This window comes from Chelonoidis abingdonii, chromosome 4 (genome assembly GCF_003597395.2).
Source record: "Chelonoidis abingdonii isolate Lonesome George chromosome 4, CheloAbing_2.0, whole genome shotgun sequence".
In the NCBI taxonomy this organism is placed as follows: domain Eukaryota; kingdom Metazoa; phylum Chordata; order Testudines; family Testudinidae; genus Chelonoidis; species Chelonoidis abingdonii.
The window spans coordinates 91,935,030-91,953,863 of NC_133772.1; the positions used below are offsets into that span (position 1 = coordinate 91,935,030).

The 18,834-nt window shown below is 43.2% G+C and overlaps 1 protein-coding gene across 2 annotated transcripts; it reads right to left on the reverse strand.

Moving 5' to 3' along the window:
* Positions 1-272: 272 nt before the first annotated feature.
* On the reverse strand, positions 273-13,527 carry RAD51 (RAD51 recombinase). Of its 2 annotated transcripts, XM_032783273.2 has the most exons (10): positions 13,312-13,525; positions 10,499-10,611; positions 9,646-9,783; positions 7,871-7,988; positions 7,140-7,231; positions 6,257-6,351; positions 4,255-4,368; positions 2,072-2,201; positions 1,661-1,782; positions 273-1,374 (listed from the first exon to the last, which is right to left on the reverse strand). In XM_032783273.2, the coding sequence occupies exons 2-10, from the start codon at positions 10,583-10,585 to the stop codon at positions 1,251-1,253; spliced, it is 1,020 nt and encodes a 339-aa protein (XP_032639164.1). In that variant the 5' UTR covers positions 10,586-10,611; positions 13,312-13,525; the 3' UTR covers positions 273-1,250. The 2 variants fall into 2 exon arrangements, with proteins under 2 accessions (XP_032639164.1, XP_032639165.1); XM_032783274.2 differs by lacking the exon at positions 4,255-4,368 and having other exon boundaries at positions 13,312-13,527.
* Positions 13,528-18,834: the final 5,307 nt, after the last annotated feature.

Below are 18,834 nucleotides of genomic sequence, written 5' to 3' on the forward strand. Positions count from 1 at the left end.
ATCAGTACACAGTTGATATGGCCCTCTCTATATGAAGGAAAAGGAAGGGGAACAGTTTTCTGCCATCAGTACAAAGAGACAGGAATTTACAGGATAAACACATATTAATGTTACTGAAGGGAAGTATTTGATCATTAAGATTGTACACAGTTTAGTTTAATTGTCACAGTTAGACTCAATTATGTGTGTTCCTCCCTTCTGTTCCCCAGAAACAGTTATGAAGCCAGGTATGGACAAAGAATGAAAGGAGACACCATTTTCACTGCCAAGCATTACCATTATGACTAACTTTAATCAATCAATCCTAAATCACAATTACCCCTTGTGTAAAAGGATTATTCACATGGCTAAGATCTAATCACAAAAGTGCTCCCACAAGGGGTCTACAAGCTACTTACAGCACAGAGTTACAGTGTGCTTAGCAGTGGCTGTGCAGAGGAACCTACAAAGAAAAGTTGTAGCTAGTAATTCAGGTTCTGGGAATCAGCGGCACCAGCGCAAACTAATGTACTTTCTACTCATTGGCTCAGCACAAAATGCAGTAGTCTGAACTGGTGGCTGTCTGAATCCCAGAAACCACTAATAACCAATATTTCATGACTCCCTTATTAAAAACAGAGATTCTCACTCAGTACTATGGAGAGAGAAAAGAAATCCACACAAATGCAAATTCAAAAACAGAGGATGTTTTCAACACCCAAAAGAATGGAATTAGTATATTGTGATCTTCATCGGAGCTACACGATGCAGCGGTTATTCTTGTATCTGTATCTTGTAACACTATTTTGTTTTATTTCTCAATCATTAAAGTAACTGGGAAAATGTTTAAGTTATCACTCTTCCCATTTGACAAACCCAATAACCTCGCATAGAATCCACACAAAAACGTTATAAATTGTTGCCAAGTGCAGTAACACCACTACTGTGGCTACCTCCATTGGAAGCATCCAATTGTAGCAACAGTTATCAGGGGAATTATGACAATGGAAACTATGACCCTCTCGAGTGTTCTAAAGAACCATGTTAGATTAACATGCAGTTATACCCCAAGAGAAAAGCTCCTCCAACCAGGACTAGTTGTTTGTGATGTGTCCCAAATATATCTGTGTAGTCACACAAATATGATTAGATTCCTCAGGCAGTCTTTTCAGTGGCTGCAGTAGATCATCAGTAAAAGTTGGCCATAAAGAGAAAGCAGCCTCCTTTGGTCAACAGCCTCATGTTGTTACTAGTGAAATGGAATAGGTTCCTCAGTCTTTAGCATCTCCCACTCCATCAGCGTTAATAGCAAACATAGCTTCAGCCTCAGGAAGGCAAGGAGAGTCATAAATTTTGCATATTCTGGTTTCACCTCGGCCTTTTCTCAGAGAGAGCCTGACAAAGAGAAAAACAAAGCAATTAATTCAAATACTGTTGGCTTTCAGTAAGTCAGCATTGCATTTCTGGTAGCATAAAGCTACCCTCATTTCACCACATTAATTGGAAATAAAAGTCAGCTTTCAGTGATCAAAGATGCCCATAGGTTTTTGAAAAAAAGATCAGAAACGCTATTGCCTGACAGATCCCATACAAAAAAATCAGAAACATTTAGGTGTCTAGTTAATAATGGTTTCATGAGACTGAAGCGTAACGTGAACGGAATTTAGGAATGTGGTCTTACCTTGTGGTTGAGGCATGTGCTATGATGTTCCCTCCAATAGGCTTTTTGGGATCTGCACTAAACATGGCAGCTCCGTCTACCTGTGCTACCACCTGGTTAGTGATCACAACTGCCACGCCAAACTATTAGGAAAGAGGAACAAAATCAAGTTTTGTTTCTTTTTCACAGATAGAGCTAGTAAAAGCCAAACTCCCTGGTAACCAGATCTCCTCTGTAGGGACTACTTTCCCATTCTAGAGCTAGTGAGATCCAGTCAACTCTCCTCCCTCAGACTGATACTGGGAGATATACGAATATGTGGAAAATCCAGTGTATGAAGTAAACTCCAGTCAGAGGAAATGTTGCAGAAAGTGGTTACTCAGAGAATGAAATAATACGAGGAATGAAGGAGACAGTCCACTGACAGTTTACCTCATCTGCAAGTCGAAGTAGCATACGCAAAAATCTGGCCAAATGCATCTGCCTGGCCGACAGCTCACCCCTGCCAGAGTAATCAGTCCTGTATAGGGCCGTGGCGCTATCCACTATCAGCAATGCATACCTAGAGAACATGGCATAGGTATTACTTTCAGTGCCTGTCTGGCTCTCATAAGCATTTCAGGGCAGAAGCCTTCATTTCCTTTGTACAATGTCAGCACATTGCAGGCATTACTGAAACAAAATAATAAATCAACATAACTGTCCTTCCAACTATCAGGAGCAATGTTTTTAAAAAGACACCTCCATAATGCAATAGTTATACAATACGTAGTGATCTAAAGGCCGTACCCATTTCCCCCAATTAAGATGGTACTAAAGTCTTCACTCCTACCCCTCTCCTCAGTTATTTCAAGAGTATGAGAAAGGACTGGCACTGACTCAGTATGGCCAGTCTTATGTTCTCAGAGTAGATGAGGCATAGAGCACACTCTACAGGTGGGGTTTCCTCAAGAACGGTCAGGTTTTCAAGGGAGGAGAACACAGCTGGCACCAACTCAAATACATTTTCAAGTGGGGCTGAACTCACCAACCCACCACTTACTGAACATCAGTACCCATAGCACCGTGCGTCTAACATGTCCCACTCAGTCCTTTGCTATGGTGCATTAAGAGGCTGCAGTAGTTTAGGAGCTATGACAACTAGCACTACAGTTAGTCAAAGTTTGAAGGTTCTGGAGCAGGATGGAGTCTCCACAACAGTAGGGCTCAATCCTACAAGGTGCACAGATCAGCTAACCACTCAAGGATGTAAGTAGCCCATCAACTTCAGTGGGGCTACTCACATGTATCAGAACTTGTAAGTATGTGCTTTAATGTTTTGATTCATCAGCTCAGAGTGATCAGCACCTTGGAAGATCAAGCCTTTAATGAATAGTTTCTAGATCAGGGATGGACAAACAAACATTTTGGTCCAAGGGCCACCTCGGGGTTGTGAAATAGTATGGGCCAATAGGCTGCACGTCCCCAAACAGCCTGGTCCCCGCCTCCTCCCACTTCCTGCCCCTAATCACCACCCCCCCAAAACCCCACCCCTTATCCAGCTCCCCTGCTCCCACTTCCCTGACTGCCCCCCGACCGGCCCCACAGGACTCCCACCCCATATCTGGGACTCCCTCCCCTATTCAACCCCTCCACCCTCCCTTAGCCCCTTTCAGAATGTAGCCCTGCGAACATGAGTGGAGGACTCAGGAGGAGCAGGGGCAGCTGCGCAGCCGGAGAGAACCAGCGGTTTCCCCTTTAAAGTGCTGCTTCTCTCCGGCCGGCTGCGCGGCCACCCGGTGATCCTCCTGAGTCATTCGGCCACGTTCGCCGCGCTCCTGCCTCCCACACCTCCCACCTGAGGCTGCGGGTGAGCCTCCCTCCCTGCTCTCCCCTGCCTGCCCACCCACCCCGTGCAAGGGGATACACCAGTGCTGAGCTGCCCAGCGGCACAGTGAGCTGAGGCTTCAGGGGAGGGAGGACAGCAGGAGAGGGGCTGGGGGCTAGCCTCCCTGGTTGGGAGCTCAGGGGCCGTGCAGGACAGTCCTACGGGCCGGATGTGGACTGCAAGCCGTACTTTGCCCACCTCTGTTCTAGATACCTACATAATCAGTTTATTCTTCTCTCCAGTTCAACTACTGATTTTAATTCTAAAACTAAATTAAATCCATCACAGCCCTCTGATTTTATCACAGTTCTTTAACACTCAACATTTGAATACAATTTCCCCTTTCCTAAAAATTAATGTGAACTGAACTGCATCTACTGCTGGCACCTATTCTTTGTAAAATACTACTCTCCAACCTACCACAGCATGAGTCAGAATCACCCAAAATTTCACCAGCAGTTACGGAACATCTCTTATTTACAAATATTTGCAGTTTCACATGAGGTTTATTGGCTGGATCCCTCTTTTAGCGGGATGACCCATTGTCTCTTCTGAAAGGAATCAAGTCTGGTCTCATGACAGGTATTATAGAGTGTAGACATGTTTAAAAGTATTTGATGAAAAATTAATAATATTTAGTATCTGTTTTGCAATTATGCAATCTACATACTTGTCCTTCATTTTGGGTAACTTTACAGTATTGTCATTTAAGAGTGCACAAGTTATTTCTGTTTGTCAGTTTTGTTACCTTGATTCAGCCATCATAGCAGATGCCTGATAAAGGAGCTGGGTCTGATGGTCTGTGTTAAATGCTCGAGCATATGCCACATTATCAAGGACATCACTGCCAGATAAGCCATACCTAGAGAAACAAATCAGATGGGAACAGCTTGGGAGATTCTGTAACTTTGCCTACAGCAGTTCACTAGCAGGTGCACCTGAAGGCTAGATTAAACTGATCCTACAGGTTGGTATAGGGAGAGAGAGATATTGAGATTCTTAGAGGTAAATAAAAACTGGTGATAAAAAGAGCAATTAACTTGAAAATTTGAAAATAAAAGTGATCTTCCCATTGAACTTACAGGATCTTACTGCCTAGAAACAGCAGCCACCCACCACCATCCAGGACATCTTTGCAAAACAAACTTGAGAACAAGAGAATGAAAACACACAAATTACCATCCTGCAATGGAATACACTAAAGGCAGTGTGATACTCCAATAAAACATTATAAGACGGAAAAAAGATTCATGAACTAATTTAAATTTTGATTATAAATTCAAGAGATATCTACGTAAAGAGTAAAACAATCCTCTATCTGCAATACTTCAGTCACTGCTGCATTACTAAAGGTTGGAGCCACCTTGATGACTGATTTCTTGCCACTGGGCATGTTGATAATGACCCAGAGGGCCCTTAAAATTTAGAGGAGAACAGCGGGTTAAGTACATCCTTCCATAAAGACAAGTGTGTTGGCCAAGAAGCTAGTAGTTGTACCAGTTTGTTCCCATATAGCATATTTGGTTTACCAAATATAGTCTTGGAAAGGCCTACAGACCCTGAGTGTGTGTTGCATATAGACTGGTAGCTATGCAGTGTGATTTTACAATATAGATCATACTATGAAGTCATCCAAAGCAAGTGAAGCAGCTGTGGCTTTCCCCATAATACAGCTCATGTGGGGTTTTGGCACAGATCACCAGCACCACCCGAAGAAATGTGCTGAGGAAGTCTCTCAGTGATAGTCAGGGCCTCTAGAAGGAAACACCCTGGGGCGAATTGAGAGGGCACAATCACTTACAGATTGATAAACCTTGCCTGTGTGTGTACAGTTAGTCCAGGAGGAAACAGTAAAGGGATTTTTTTAGACAGAAAATTGGTGCAGGGCAGGTTTTTTCCAAAAGCAGACAGCATTCTGACAAACCACAAACCCGAAGCAGGTTAGCCAGAGGAAAGCAGGAAGCCAGCTGAATACTTTTACTGCTAGATCTCTGCAGAACATCTTAACCATTGTATCCAAATCAAACCAGCCTTTCCGCATGACACAATAGGCTGTGGGCCAGAAACACAATGTTCATTTTATTGGGAAGTCCAGCTGGCAGGGTGTTTTGGTTAATTAATGCTGCTGATCCCTCTGGTCTAGTGCTGAGATTCTAGTCACTCACAACATGGATGAGTTAACTAGATCTGTTAATTATTACAGTACTAGAAGTGTTAGCCTCAGATTTTGAAGAAGGGACTACAGATTTCACAGCTTTTCAGATTGGGAATGTTGGCCCACCTTTTCTGACAAGTACCTAGTTCTAATGGATATCGTGAAGAGGTTTACACATGGGATCCTCTGTTGTTTCTACAGTAATATTTGTAGGCTAAGCTCAAAATGAAATCTTTTGAATGTACAGCACTTTAGACAGAACTGGGTTTACAAGGAACAGCTACTAAAAAGTAAATTAGTGTCATCAGCTGTAATAAAGGCTAGTTATTCTAGCTGTTCAGTAAAGTTGGAGAACGGTCACAAAATGTGTTTGCCAAAAGCCAATGTACGCATATTGTTTCAAACTTCTTCTGTACAGGTGGACAGCTGTAATGTGCGAAGATCTTGTAGAAACTGTCCTAACAGGCAGCTTCCACTGAAGTATATATAAGGAGTCGAGTTGATGTACAATGTGATCACTGGAAAACTTACTGATGAGGCAATGCATGCATTTGTTTTAACTAGAGCCAGTGAATTTCTAACCGTAAGTACAGACCTTTCAGCCACAGCAAGCAGACGTTCTGGGCGGAAGGTACTCTCTGTGTCGATGTACATGGCCTTTCCTTCGCCACCACCTCGGTCAATGGGAAGCTAATGAGAACAACAAGTAAATGTCCCTGAACACAGTTTCCAGGCCTGGGAAATTAAAGCCAATTACTGCCTGACACCCTGATACTGATACTAGTACATTTAGTGATACACCAGAATCAGTGAGCCAAACAGCCTCCCTCCCTCTGAGAAACAATCCGGAAAGTGAAAAACCCCAGTACAGGAGCCTCATTTTCAGAATGGACACATAAGTTAGGTACTCAACTCTATATCAAGTGCACAAATCAGCACTAAGGTTCCTAAAACCTGAGCACCCAATAGCCAATTTGAACACAAAAACACTAACGTATGCACCCTAACTTAAGTGGTCAAGTTGAATACTCTGCCCTTGTCTGCAGGTTAGAGAGAAACCAGAAAGTTTGTTTTCAGATCCCAAACTTCCCCAAAGAAGCAAAGCAAGGCAACAACTAGCTTCCTGAGTACCATTTATTATTTCTGTAGTCTGACTGAACATAACTTGGTTTTTAATTTCATGCTTGATATCTATCATAGGTTTCTTTTTAAATATATCAAATCTCTACTAAAGTTACCCCTACAAGCAGAGTAAGCATGGTACACGAGATCCTAGCAAGCTGCCAATTCAGTCCATGGTGTCACAAAAATCTGGATGGTTTCTGCTATACACTATATGTGACTACAGATATTTTGCACAACCTTTTTAGCTGCATGCTTATTTGTGTGAGTGAGAAAGGTACTTTGATTGGCAAGGATTCAGAAACAATGTTTTTCTAAATACATATTTGATTTTAATAAAATGACCAACCACTTACTTGACAAGTTACTGCCAGCGTGTGACACAACTGTGTCTTCCCAGTGCGGAATTCCCCAAACATCTCAGTTATGGACCCTGTTTCTATTCCTCCTGGAAAAGAAAAATACAATCACACTTGTATTAACATCATAGGCTATAAATGCACAACACAACATATAATTTCTTAGTTATGGGGACTAGCCTGTCAGATGTGTTTGCTGTATCTGTGTAGCTTTGCTTTAGAAGAGATCACTTACATTTCAAAACTCAATTAATTAGTTAGTTATAACAACAGTTCTGGGTACCTGGGTTTGTGCATGTTGTGGATAAGGGGGCCAGATAAGAGTTCTTGTGAGAACAGGTTAGCTAAGTTAAGGGAAACACCATTCTACTTTGCATTTCTCATATAGGCAGGGAGGATTAGGGAGAAGCAAATACCTGCTTCTATTTCTCAATAAAACTTCAGTACTAGTCAATAAAAGGAAATGTATTTAAAATGTAAAACTATGTCTTGTGTCCTCCCACATCCAGTGAAGTTCCTTTCCTATTGGAACTTCTCCTGCAGCTTTCTCTGCAGGTGCTAGCTGTGTGGAACTGATCATTATAAGGCAGAGCAGTGCTAAGGAGATTCCAGTGCAGTTAGCAGAAAACCCCTTATACCACGCACTTCTCATATGGGGTTTATGATTTCCAGAAGTGACAGGAAAGCTAACTAAAATAATGCACCAAGATGATAAGTAGAATTAACACCTTGAAGCAGTTTATCAAGTTCTTTGGATCCAGTGGTGATCTGGATGATCTCGGACCTCTGCTGGTGGAACTCTGTTGCTGTGGTGAAACCCATTGGAATCACTTTAGCTGCTTCTGCCTGAAGACAAGGATAACAAAACCAAACTATATATAGGGTGAAGGGGAGACATATTGTGTGTTTACAGGCTGTATTATCTCTCGTATAACTAACAAATACAGGAATTTTCCTCTTCCACAATGTGGAGAAGCATTTACAAAAATGGGCATGTATTTCAGCACATTTCTTCTGGTCAGATTATACTTTCAGTTACTTATACATAGTTGGAAGGAAATCTCATTCAAAGAAATATCTCCAGAATCTATTTTGTCTATTTTACAGCAACAATCATTTTCACAAAAACCAGCTTGCCTTATTCCTCCATGTGTGAAAATCAAAATATTTAGCACGTGCACATATTTTATTTCGAAAGCTAGCTAGCTCCCTATTGTTGGTAAGCAAATATACGCAGTGGGGAAAGCTTTGAGTTTTATCAGCTCATATTTTGATGAATGAGAAGTGGTTCAGGTCTTACGAACATGTCTATTCTTGTCTATATACACAGTTGACAAATCTGAAAAGAGGCAAGTGCCACAGAATGAAGTAACTTAAAGAACACCAGTCAGCCTATCACTTCCAGTAGCACAGATGCACACAGTGTCAACATCTGTATTATCCACAATTTCCAACTCAGTTGTCAATCCAGAGTTCATGGCTGCTTTGATATCATTGGACAGAAGTCCCAAAACATACAACCACAAACAGTTCTCAAATGTTCTTACTATGAACGTACCAACACTGTTGTAGCATGGTTTTATAGGTATTGCTATAAAGTGGATACACTGAACCATGTTCAGGCAGAACTACGTTAAAAAACTGTTCTTAAACACACTGTTCTGGTCAATATGGTTACAAACCAAAAGGAGACAGGGCCCCCAGTACACAAGTTTTATAAAACTATCTCCACTGATTTATAACAAATATTAGCAAGAACACACACCACAGCATTCTGACTAATAAATAGGGCCTTCCAGCCAAGGACAAAAAAATATTTAGTTAGGGGTTTTTATTCATAGTAAGTTGTCTTTTTTGTTATCTCCAGCTTGCCCACCACCAAGCAAGAACTTTTCCATCAGTTTTTAAAAATTTGGCTTTATAGGAAAATACGGGAATGTAACCAAGTAATAGTAAACAGAGTTTTTAAATTCTTAAAAGTAAATATGTTATAATACTTGTATTACAAAATGAAGGGTATTTTCAGAAAAACAAAGGGACCCTGTGGCTTTTTGCATATTTTCCCTGTAAAAAACTGTAGGCTTCACATTGTTTGTCATGAAGAACAAACTTAGGCCAGGTCTATACTACATACTTACTTCAATATAACTATATCGTTCAGGGTTGTGAAAAATCCACACTGCAACATAGTTTATGCTGACCTTAACCCCCCATGAAGACAGTGCTATGTCTGCAGGAGAGCTTCTCCTGCCAACACAGCTACAGCCTCTCATGGAGGTGCAGTCATTAAGTTGACAGGAGAGCTCTCTCCCATTGGCTTAGAGTGTTCACCAGAAGCACCAAGATTTTTAAAAGGTAATTAGTGGTTTCAGGTGCCCCACTTGAGACACTTTAAAGGGGCTTTGTTTTCAAGAAGTGCCAGGCACCAACAAATTGAGGTCCCCAAGATCACTTATTTATTTAATTGGATTAAATTGTTTATGTAACTGGAAAGTATAATTACCAAGATTTTGTCAGCCTTGGCTTCACTGATGCCTTTAATATTTAGTAGCTCCTTCTTTGGTGCATAAGCAACAGCCTCAACTGTGTGAAATCCAGCTTCTTCCAACTTCTTAACATCATTTGCATTTATACCACATTGCTGAAAGAAAAAAATATATATATAAATAAATAAATAAAATTAAAATAAAAACAACATTCAGAAGCAGACACACTGGTCCAGCCTGATCCAACTTCCACCAACGTCAATGGAAACTCTGTAATTGACGTCAGTGGGAGCTGGATCAGACTATAAGTCTAATTCTACAATGCAACATAAATGAGTGTCACTTCCCCATCCAATTGCAAATAAAACCATAGCTGAAATGGCTGCTTCTCTCCATAAATTCTCCTTTATACTATATTCTACTTGCATGTATCAGTATCAATGTTAAAGATACCACATCATATGAAACAGGCACTATTTGGCTTATTACCTATTGAAGAAGGAGCAGTACAAGTTCAGGAAAAGGAGTCCATCCTGCCCCAACAAGATATTCAGCATGTTAATGTTATGTTGTGGTTCAAAATCTAACCTCTTTATGAACAAAGTAACAGTTTTATTTGGTTTCAGTGCATTTATTACAAACCTTGGAGTACCAGTATATTATTAGAGTGGTAACTGAACATTGTGTTTCGTATTAATGCATTCTTGACGTCAATCTTTCACATTTTTTACATACATTTCTAGACAAGATTTTTCTTCTTTGACAAAAGTCAAGTAGGCAAGACAGCGGCAATTTTTAAATGCAATTCTAGTTAAAGATAAAGACGGTTTGTTTGGTAAACAGTTCCTGAGCTAGCCACTCTTTACATACCTCTAGCCTAGATATGGGCTGTGGACCCAAGCTCTCTTCCTCAGTTGATGTTTCTGCATTTGCTTCATATTGCATTTGCATGGCCATTGCGCCAAATATTAAATACAACTTCCCTAAGAGAAAATACAATATTTGTAGCATCACAAAAATCCACTGCTTAAACATGCTTCTCTTCCACAAGACAATCAAATGTTTCTAAACATACTGCACTTGTTCCACAGCTTTTTCATCATAGAATACAGGAACTTTTCTCTCCCACATGGTATTAAACTGTATGTATATTACAGCAAATGATTAATTCCTTATGTGTATTTTTCTCTTTGTGCAACTCACTAAAAAATGTTAAGGTCATCTAATAAAAAATGATAGGGGATTTAACAGAGAATTTTCTAAAATGTAATTTTAAATCTAAATGATGAAGAGTGTGATATCAAAGATCTCTTTATAGGATTTCTTGTTGATTATGCACCACTCTTGGAGACTCATTTTAGAACCAAATTCCCTTGACATAAAGGATTACAAAGACATTATTCTGAAGATTGAATCAAGTCTGCACTTTATGACATACTTTGAGTTGACTATATCCCTGATATTTATCTGGCCCCAACACATACTAAACAAATTTGGCTCCTGGCAGAGAAGTTTATGATTTTTTTCCATATATACTTCTGCAGGAGTTTAAGAGATCTAACCTGATGTTTTGGATGTTGGGAAAAGGGATGTGAGAAAGACCTGCAACAATTAAAGGAACAATGACTAAGGCTACATTTTAGTCACAGGTATTTCGAGTAAAAGTCATGGCCAGGTCCCGGGCAGTAAACAAAAATCAATAGCTCAGGACCTGTCCATGACTTGTACTATAGATCCCTGACTAAATCTTGGGGAGGGGTGCAGCTCAGGGGTGCCGGTGGGTGGGTGTGTGCACACGCGCTGCAGGTGCTTGGAGGGGTGAGGGGGGCAGCCCGGGGGTTGGCAGGCTCCCTATCTGCCTCCCTGGAAGTGGCAACATCCCTCAGCTCCAACAGAGGCGTGGCCAGGCAGCTCTGCCAATGGGAGCTATGGGGGTGGTACCTGCAGGTGGAGACAGCATACAGAGCCCCCTGGCTGCGCATCTCTCTGAGAGCCGAGGGATGTCACTGCTTCCAGGGAGCCCCCCTGAGGTAAGTGCCACCCAGAGCCCTCATTCCCTCCCACATCCCAACCTTCAGCCATGAGCACCCTACCCAAACACCTGCTGCTGGGTGCGGGGGAGCAGTGGCTGCTGCAGAAGTCATGGAGGTCACAGAAAGTCACAATCTGTGACTTCCGTGATAAACTCACAGCCATAATAATGACCTCTCACAGAAAACTAGGAAAAATTTCTATTTAGAAACAACGCTGCCTAGGTCATTATCTTTTTGCCTTTTATTTATAGGGACAGAATACACAAAATAGCTGTTGGGGTTTTAAATGTCCATCTATCCCAGTTCCTATTAGCTGTTCTGAGACCAAAAGAGACCTATGTGAATGAACATAAGAATTGACATACTGGATCAGAGACAAAAACCATCTAGTCCAGTACCCTGTCTCCATGAGTCACTAGTATCAGATGCTTCAGAGAAGGTGAAAGAATCTTACTGCAGGCAAATGTGGCAATCTGTTCCCATTAGGCCTCATCTTGGACTTTTAAGACTTGGATATGATCTTAAATCCCTGGAGCATGAACTTTAATATCCCTTCCAAATTTTTTAATCATAAATTATAACGCTGGATAGTCATTATCCACATAAATGTCAAATCCCTTTTTGAATCTTGCTAAGTTCTTGTCCTCAAGGACATCCAGTAGCAATGATATCCACAGTCTAATTACACACATTGTGTGAAAAAGTGTTTTCTTTTACTGTTCTGAATTTCCCTCTTTAGTTTTGTTGACTATCCCCTTGTTCTTCTGTTATGAGGCAGGCAAAAAGAAGTTCCTAAACTACCTTTTCTATACCATTCATTATTGTATACACTTTTATCATGTCCTCTATTATTTAACTCCTATCTAAGGTCAGGAACCCCAATCTTTTCATTCTCTCTCCCTATGAGATTTTTTCTCAACCCCCTGATCACTTTCTGAACCACTTCTAAGTCTGTATTATCCCTTTTGAGAAGGATAGCAACTACTCAAAATAGTCCAGGTGAGGCCATATCACTGATTGTATATGACAAGAGTCTCTATGTTATTTGCCATCTTATTCCTTATATATCCTAATACTGTTTGCTTTTTTTTATTACAGCTCTATATTAAGTAGAGATCTTTGTTGACCTGTCTACAGTGACACCCAAGTCTCCTTGAGTTGGTACTGAGCTGGGTGCAGTTATTAATATTTTTGGTACAGCAACTAAGAACGCCTTCAAATATAACTGACATTTCGGGCCCAATCTCTCAAACACAGCCCTGAATAACTTTACTCACCTACCCCAACCCGGGCCTTTGAAGTCAATGCAACTACACACGCGGCAGGCAGAGTTAGTCATGTGTGGAGGATGGACCCTCCCACTGGCCCTGCTCCGCAGCGTGAGGGCCCCAATTAAAATTAATCTGTACAGCGCCGGGCACGCAAACAGCGCGGCAGAAACAGCCGGGCAGCGAGGAGGCGGCGCCCGGCCCCTGGTTCGCACAGTTGCGGCCCCGAAGATGACGGCGGGCTGGGCCTCGAGGCCGCGCAGCTGCCCGGGTACCGGCCCAGGAAGGGAGTTGTGGGGGCAGGCGAGTCCTGCCCGGCCCCCGTCAGACGCGGAGCGCTGTCCAGGTGCAGAGGGGGGCGCTGAGGCCGCCCCGCACTCACCCCGCCGCGGCAGCAGCTCCTGTCCCGCGGGCTGGCCTGGCCCGGCCCGTTGGCTCTCCCCGTCGCCCGACTCCACTAGCAGATTCGGAAGAGCCCGCCAGATCGTCACGTGACGTGACGTGCGCGCCGATGGGCTCCTTCCCTGCGACGCGACGCCCCTTCCTGGCGCTGCCTTGTCATCGGGATCTACTGGCGGCGTTGGTGTTACTGAGCATGCGCGTGAGAGCTGAGCGTGCTCAGTAACAGCTGTTGAAGTCGCTGCCCTCACGTCACTGGATTCCACAGTGCCGCGATCCTTGCCGTTCCCGAGGCCAGGAGGGGGCGGGGGAAGGGAATCAGGGTAGTGAGGAATCTGCGCAGGGCCAAGCTTGCTGGACAGGAGGGTGAGACAGCCGGAAGCAGGGGGCCAAGCCAGGGACTGGGAGCGATGCGGGACTGTGCATCTCAGAACCTGCTTTTTCAGGCTGTGCGCTTCCAGGCACCATACACCCCCCTGCATAGCCAAGGCAGCTGTTCCATGTCCGACAGGAAGGATGTATGGAGCTGCTGACGGAGACCGGCCTTAGGGACATATTTTACATGCACACATGATATAGTTGTCATTCATGGCTATAGCGTTTAAAAGAGTAACCTATGGGTTTATATCTGCATAAAACCTCGTAGCAGTTCACACATTTGTCTGAGTTTCTTTTCTCCTTGTCTGACTATTACTGCCTTGTCCTCAGAATCCACCACCCTTTAAATTATTTATTTTTTAAAATGTTATTTTTAGGGCTCTTGGCAATTCATCATTTGCTTTTCTTGGCATTTTGAAGCCGGATATCATCCTGCTATTTAATTTATATTTTTGATAGCAAATAGTAATTGAAAATAGTAATAGTTGCTAGTAAGTTTCAGCAATCACCTCAGTGCTTCTAATGTAATACAGCCTGTTTTGTTTGCCATTTTTAATTCTAATTTTTTTATTAAAACATATTTATTATTTTGGACCATATAACATCAAGGCTGATTGATTTCCTGGGTAGGTATCAAAACTGCTGCTGTTGTTGTGCCTCTCTGTCATCCAGGTGAGGAAGGCAGGGATTCCCAAGAAACTGACCCCTAAACTCTTCCTTGCACAGAATAGATGGCAGTTTTGTTCTTAGCTCTGGCAAAGAGGTCCACTTCTGGAAACACCCAAGCCTGAAATATGCTGACAAAAACTTAGGAATCCAACTCCCATTCGTGGTCTTGAAGGTTAATTACGGAAAATCAATCCCCCTGAATCTAGAGAAGGAATTATAGTTGTTAGTCACCATCGTGAACTTTTGAGACCTAATGAATTTGTTTATGAGTCTTAGATCTAAGATTGGCAAAAGGAAGTACCTTGGGTGGAAGTTCCTTCCCCTGTGCTGAACAGGGACTGTGGTTCTATCACTCCTAAATGAAGAAGGGAGTTTATTTCATGTCCTACTAAGAACTTGTGACAAGGGTTTTTGAAGGGGGAATGAGGTAAAATGGATAGTGTAACCCAATGATTATTTCCAGCACCCATTTGTCAGTTGGAGTTAGAGGATCTCTTTCTCTGGATCTCTTTCTTTGAGGGTCCGTTGGTATCTGAAAACCAGAGGATTGCACTGGGTAGGATCTTTCAGCTATATGCAGGCTACTGGATTTTCTTTTGTTTGCAGGTGTGTAGATGCCTAATGAATGAATGTAAAGACCCAGCCTAGGAGTCTTTAAGGATATGCAATGATTTGTCAGTATTCTCCATGAACATAGTCAGTCCACCAAGCAGGAGATGCCCTACTGTATTCTGGACTTCTCTGGGGAAACCAGACAACTGTAGCCAGGATGCCCTACTGGATGCTACTGCTGTGGAGAGGGAACTGGCTGTGGTATCTGCAGCATCAAGAGCTTCCTGAAGAGATGTTCTAGCCAGTAAATGCCCCTCAATAATGATAGCCTGAAATTGTTCCTGTTGGTCTGGAGGAAAATGTTGAATAATGGAACCAAATTTTGCATAATTTACAACTGTAAAGTTGTATTTGGACATCAGCACCTGGGACTTCACAGTGCAGAATTGTAGGATTTTCTCCCCAGAAGGTGCAGGTGCTTCTGGTCTCTAGCATATGGGATGGACTTACACCGGTATTGTTTACGCTATTCATTCACCACATTTACCAACACAGAATTGGACGGAGATTGAAAAAAAATAAGAACTGAATCCTTGGTGGGAACATAATACTTTTTATCAGCTCTCTCAAACGTAGTTGTTACAGTAGCTGGGATTTGCCAAATGGTTTCTGCAGGTTCCAGCAGAGCCTCGTTGATAGGAAGGGCAACTCTGGATGGTGTCAGAGTGAAGAATATCCACAGCTTGGGTTGGGATTCTTTGACCTTCTCAAGAGATATCCAGAGGGAGTCTGCCACCTGTTTAATGAGATCTCCAAACTGCTGAAAATTGCCCATAGATGGAGGAGGAGGCATTACTGCCTCATCAGGTGGTGAGATGAGATGGTAGTCTCATGGGTAGCCTCTTTGTCCTCTCTGGTCTCTTGGTTCTCAAATATTTCATTCTGTTTTGGGGGAGGGGAAGCTTGAGTCTTTTTATCATCCCAATGGGAGAGGGTTGGGGCCCTCGAGAACTGCTGGCAATAAGCTGCCCAGGGATCCTAATATCACCATAGAGGCCATAATGAAGAGGGGGTGGCATCCAGGATTGCTCCCACTAAGAGTGATGAGGCTCCCAGACATCTCCACTGTTTCTCCAAGAAAACCGGTCCTATATGGGTATGTAGGAGAACCCTAGACAAATATCAATGATATTGAAGGCAGGTCTCCATCATTATCCTCTTCTTCCTCTAACGGGAGCTCTGACTGAAAAGGGAGGCAACAGTACTGGGGACGTATAAGGGTCTGGAGAGACACTCAGTACCTGCAAACAATAGAGACGCTGGTTCAGCAGTCATGGATGAGCCCTTCAGGTATCTAAAGTCTTGCAGCACAGAGTAGCATTTCAGCACCAACAGCATGGTGCGCTTGTCCCTTCAGGATGGTACAGAGTGTTCTGAGTGCTTCACAAACAGCACTGACATAGATGGAGGCTGAGTCTTACACAGTACTGAAGAGCTTGATAGGGTACCAAGAAAGGGGGTAAGTCTGATGGTACCAATCTTCCATGTTTACTCTGACCATTTCTGGTAGACGGTACTGGAGCCATGCTTACTCTTAAAAGAGCTACAGGATTTTCTTGACTCACTGGTACTGGAGGAGCCCTTTACCTCTATGGTATCGAGCCTTGAGGACAAAGTCTCTGAGGTTGTTGCCCTGCTTGGATAGCAAGGTCTTTTTGAGGTGGTTTCCTTAAGAGGAGAGCTCTTTTAGGATCTTTAGATGAAGAGTCTGAGGCTTTCCCCCTTCTAAGAGTGTTGCACTGAAATTGAAGGGGCACTAGAAACCTCTGGAGACTGATATACTGGTGGTTCTCCTGATCTGGCTCTGAAGCGGGACAAAGGGAGCACTCCATCATTAACAGTTGCTGCTTGATTTCTCAGTTCTTCCATGCCATAGATGTGAGGGCTAAACAGGAGTTACACTTCTGTGAGACAAGCATCTCTCCTTGGCAGCGGTCACACTTAGTGTCCATCACTGACTGAGATTGCCTCTATAGGAGAGGCAACCTTTAAACCCTGTTGAACTGGGAGTGCACCTCACTGGGAGGATTTCTCCAGAGGAAATAAAACCTCTCAAATAACCAGTAACTACTACTAACCAACCAGCTAAACTAAAACAGTTCTAACTTAGTTTAAGTCAGCAAGCAGTTACGGTGCACACCATGCAGACATGCTAAGTTCCATCTCAGGTCAAGGCAGTTGAGAAGGAACTGAGGGTGGTTTGTCCACGCAGCCTGATATAGTCCTGGTGCAGGGCACAAGGATATCAGCAGTGCATGTGCAGGCCAAATGGACACTGCTAATGAAAATCTCCAATTGAAGGTATGTGGGGTGCACACGAACCTGAAGTGAAGCATCCATAGAGACACTATTCAAAGAATTAACAGATTATTGCCCTACTTTCTATTGTTTGTGTTGGTGAGATATGGAGTCACTGCATTAACTGTTCGTGTGAACATATAATGGTCATAGGCGCCAGAGATGGGGGGATGGGGACAAAAGGCCATTGACCTCCCCCACTTTTGAAAACCTAAACTTGGGAGGGATGCAGTGGGAGCAGGGGTAGCCTCAGCCCTTATCCCCTGATTAGAGCTGGGCGGAATAAAGGCAGAGCCCCTTCCCTGCTGGCATGGAGGGGTGGCCAGACCAAATTTGAATGAGTGCACAGGATGAGCGCACAGGATCACAAGTAATGCCATTCCAGTTTGTCCCAGTTTGGTTGCTTTTCCCTCCACCCCACCTCTGCTGTCCTTTCAGCATACTTGATAGAGTCTATAACATAAGTCAGGTAAAAGGAGCTTCCAGTTGCCAACAAGTTCCACACTAACAGCGAATCTGATAAGCTGCCACTGCCACTTTATTCATGATTTATATAAAATAATTTTCATGAAAGTAACAAGACATGTCAAGGCAGGAGTGTGGTTAAACAGGAACCTGCTTTTGATACGGTCTCCCACAGTATTCTTGCCAGCGAGTTAAAGTATGGATTGGATGAATGGACTATAAAGTGGATAGAAAGCTGGCTAGATTGTCGGGTTCAATGGATAGTGATCAATGGGTCGATGTCTAGTTGGCAGCTGGTATCAAGCAGAGTGCTTCAGTGGTTGCTCCTGGCATCAGTTTTGTTCAACATCTTTAGTAATGATCTGGATGATGGGATTAACTGCACCCTCAGCAAATTCGTAAATGACACTAACTGGGCGGGGAGGTAGATATGCTGGAGGGTAGGGATAAGGTCCAAAGTCACCTAGACAAATTGGAGGACTGGGCCAAAAGAAATCTGATGAGGTTCAACAAGGACAAATGCAGTCCTGCACTTAGGAAGGAAGAATCCCATGCACCATTACAGGCTGGGGACCGACTGGCTAAACAGCAGTTCTGTAGAAAAGGACCTGGGGATTACAGTGGATGAGAACCTGGATATGAGTCAGAAGTGTGCCCTCATTGCCAAGAAGGCTAATGGCATATTGGGCTGCATTAGTAGGAGCATTGCCAGCAGATGGAGGGAAGTGATTTTCCCCCTCTATTTGGCACCGGTGAGGCCACACCTGGAGTACTGTGTCCAGTTTTGGTCCCCCCACTAGAGAAGGGATGTGGACAAATTGGAGGGAGTCCAGTGGACGGCAACGAAAATGATTAGGGGGTTGGGGCACATAAGTTACGAAGAGAGGCTGAGGGAAAAGACAGTTACTCACCTTTGTAATTGTAGTTCTTCAAGACGTGTTGCTCATATCAATTCCAATTAGGTGTGCACGCGCTGCGTGCATGATCATTGGAGAGTTTTTGCCCTAGCAACACCCAGTGGGTTGGCTGTGGAGCCCTTAGAGTGGTGCCTTCATGGCGCTAGATATATGCTCCAGCCGACCCA

Coding starts and splice junctions, on each gene's coding strand:
- RAD51 (XM_032783273.2), bottom strand. CDS start 10,585: ATGGCCATGCAAATGCAATATGAAGCAAATGCAGAAACATCAACTGAG. Junction 7,989..9,645: donor CCAAGGCTGACAAAATCTTG/GTAATTATACTT, acceptor CCTTGTCTTCAG/GCAGAAGCAGCTAAAGTGAT. Junction 1,783..2,071: donor TACTTCGACTTGCAGATGAG/GTAAACTGTCAG, acceptor CTTTCCTAATAG/TTTGGCGTGGCAGTTGTGAT.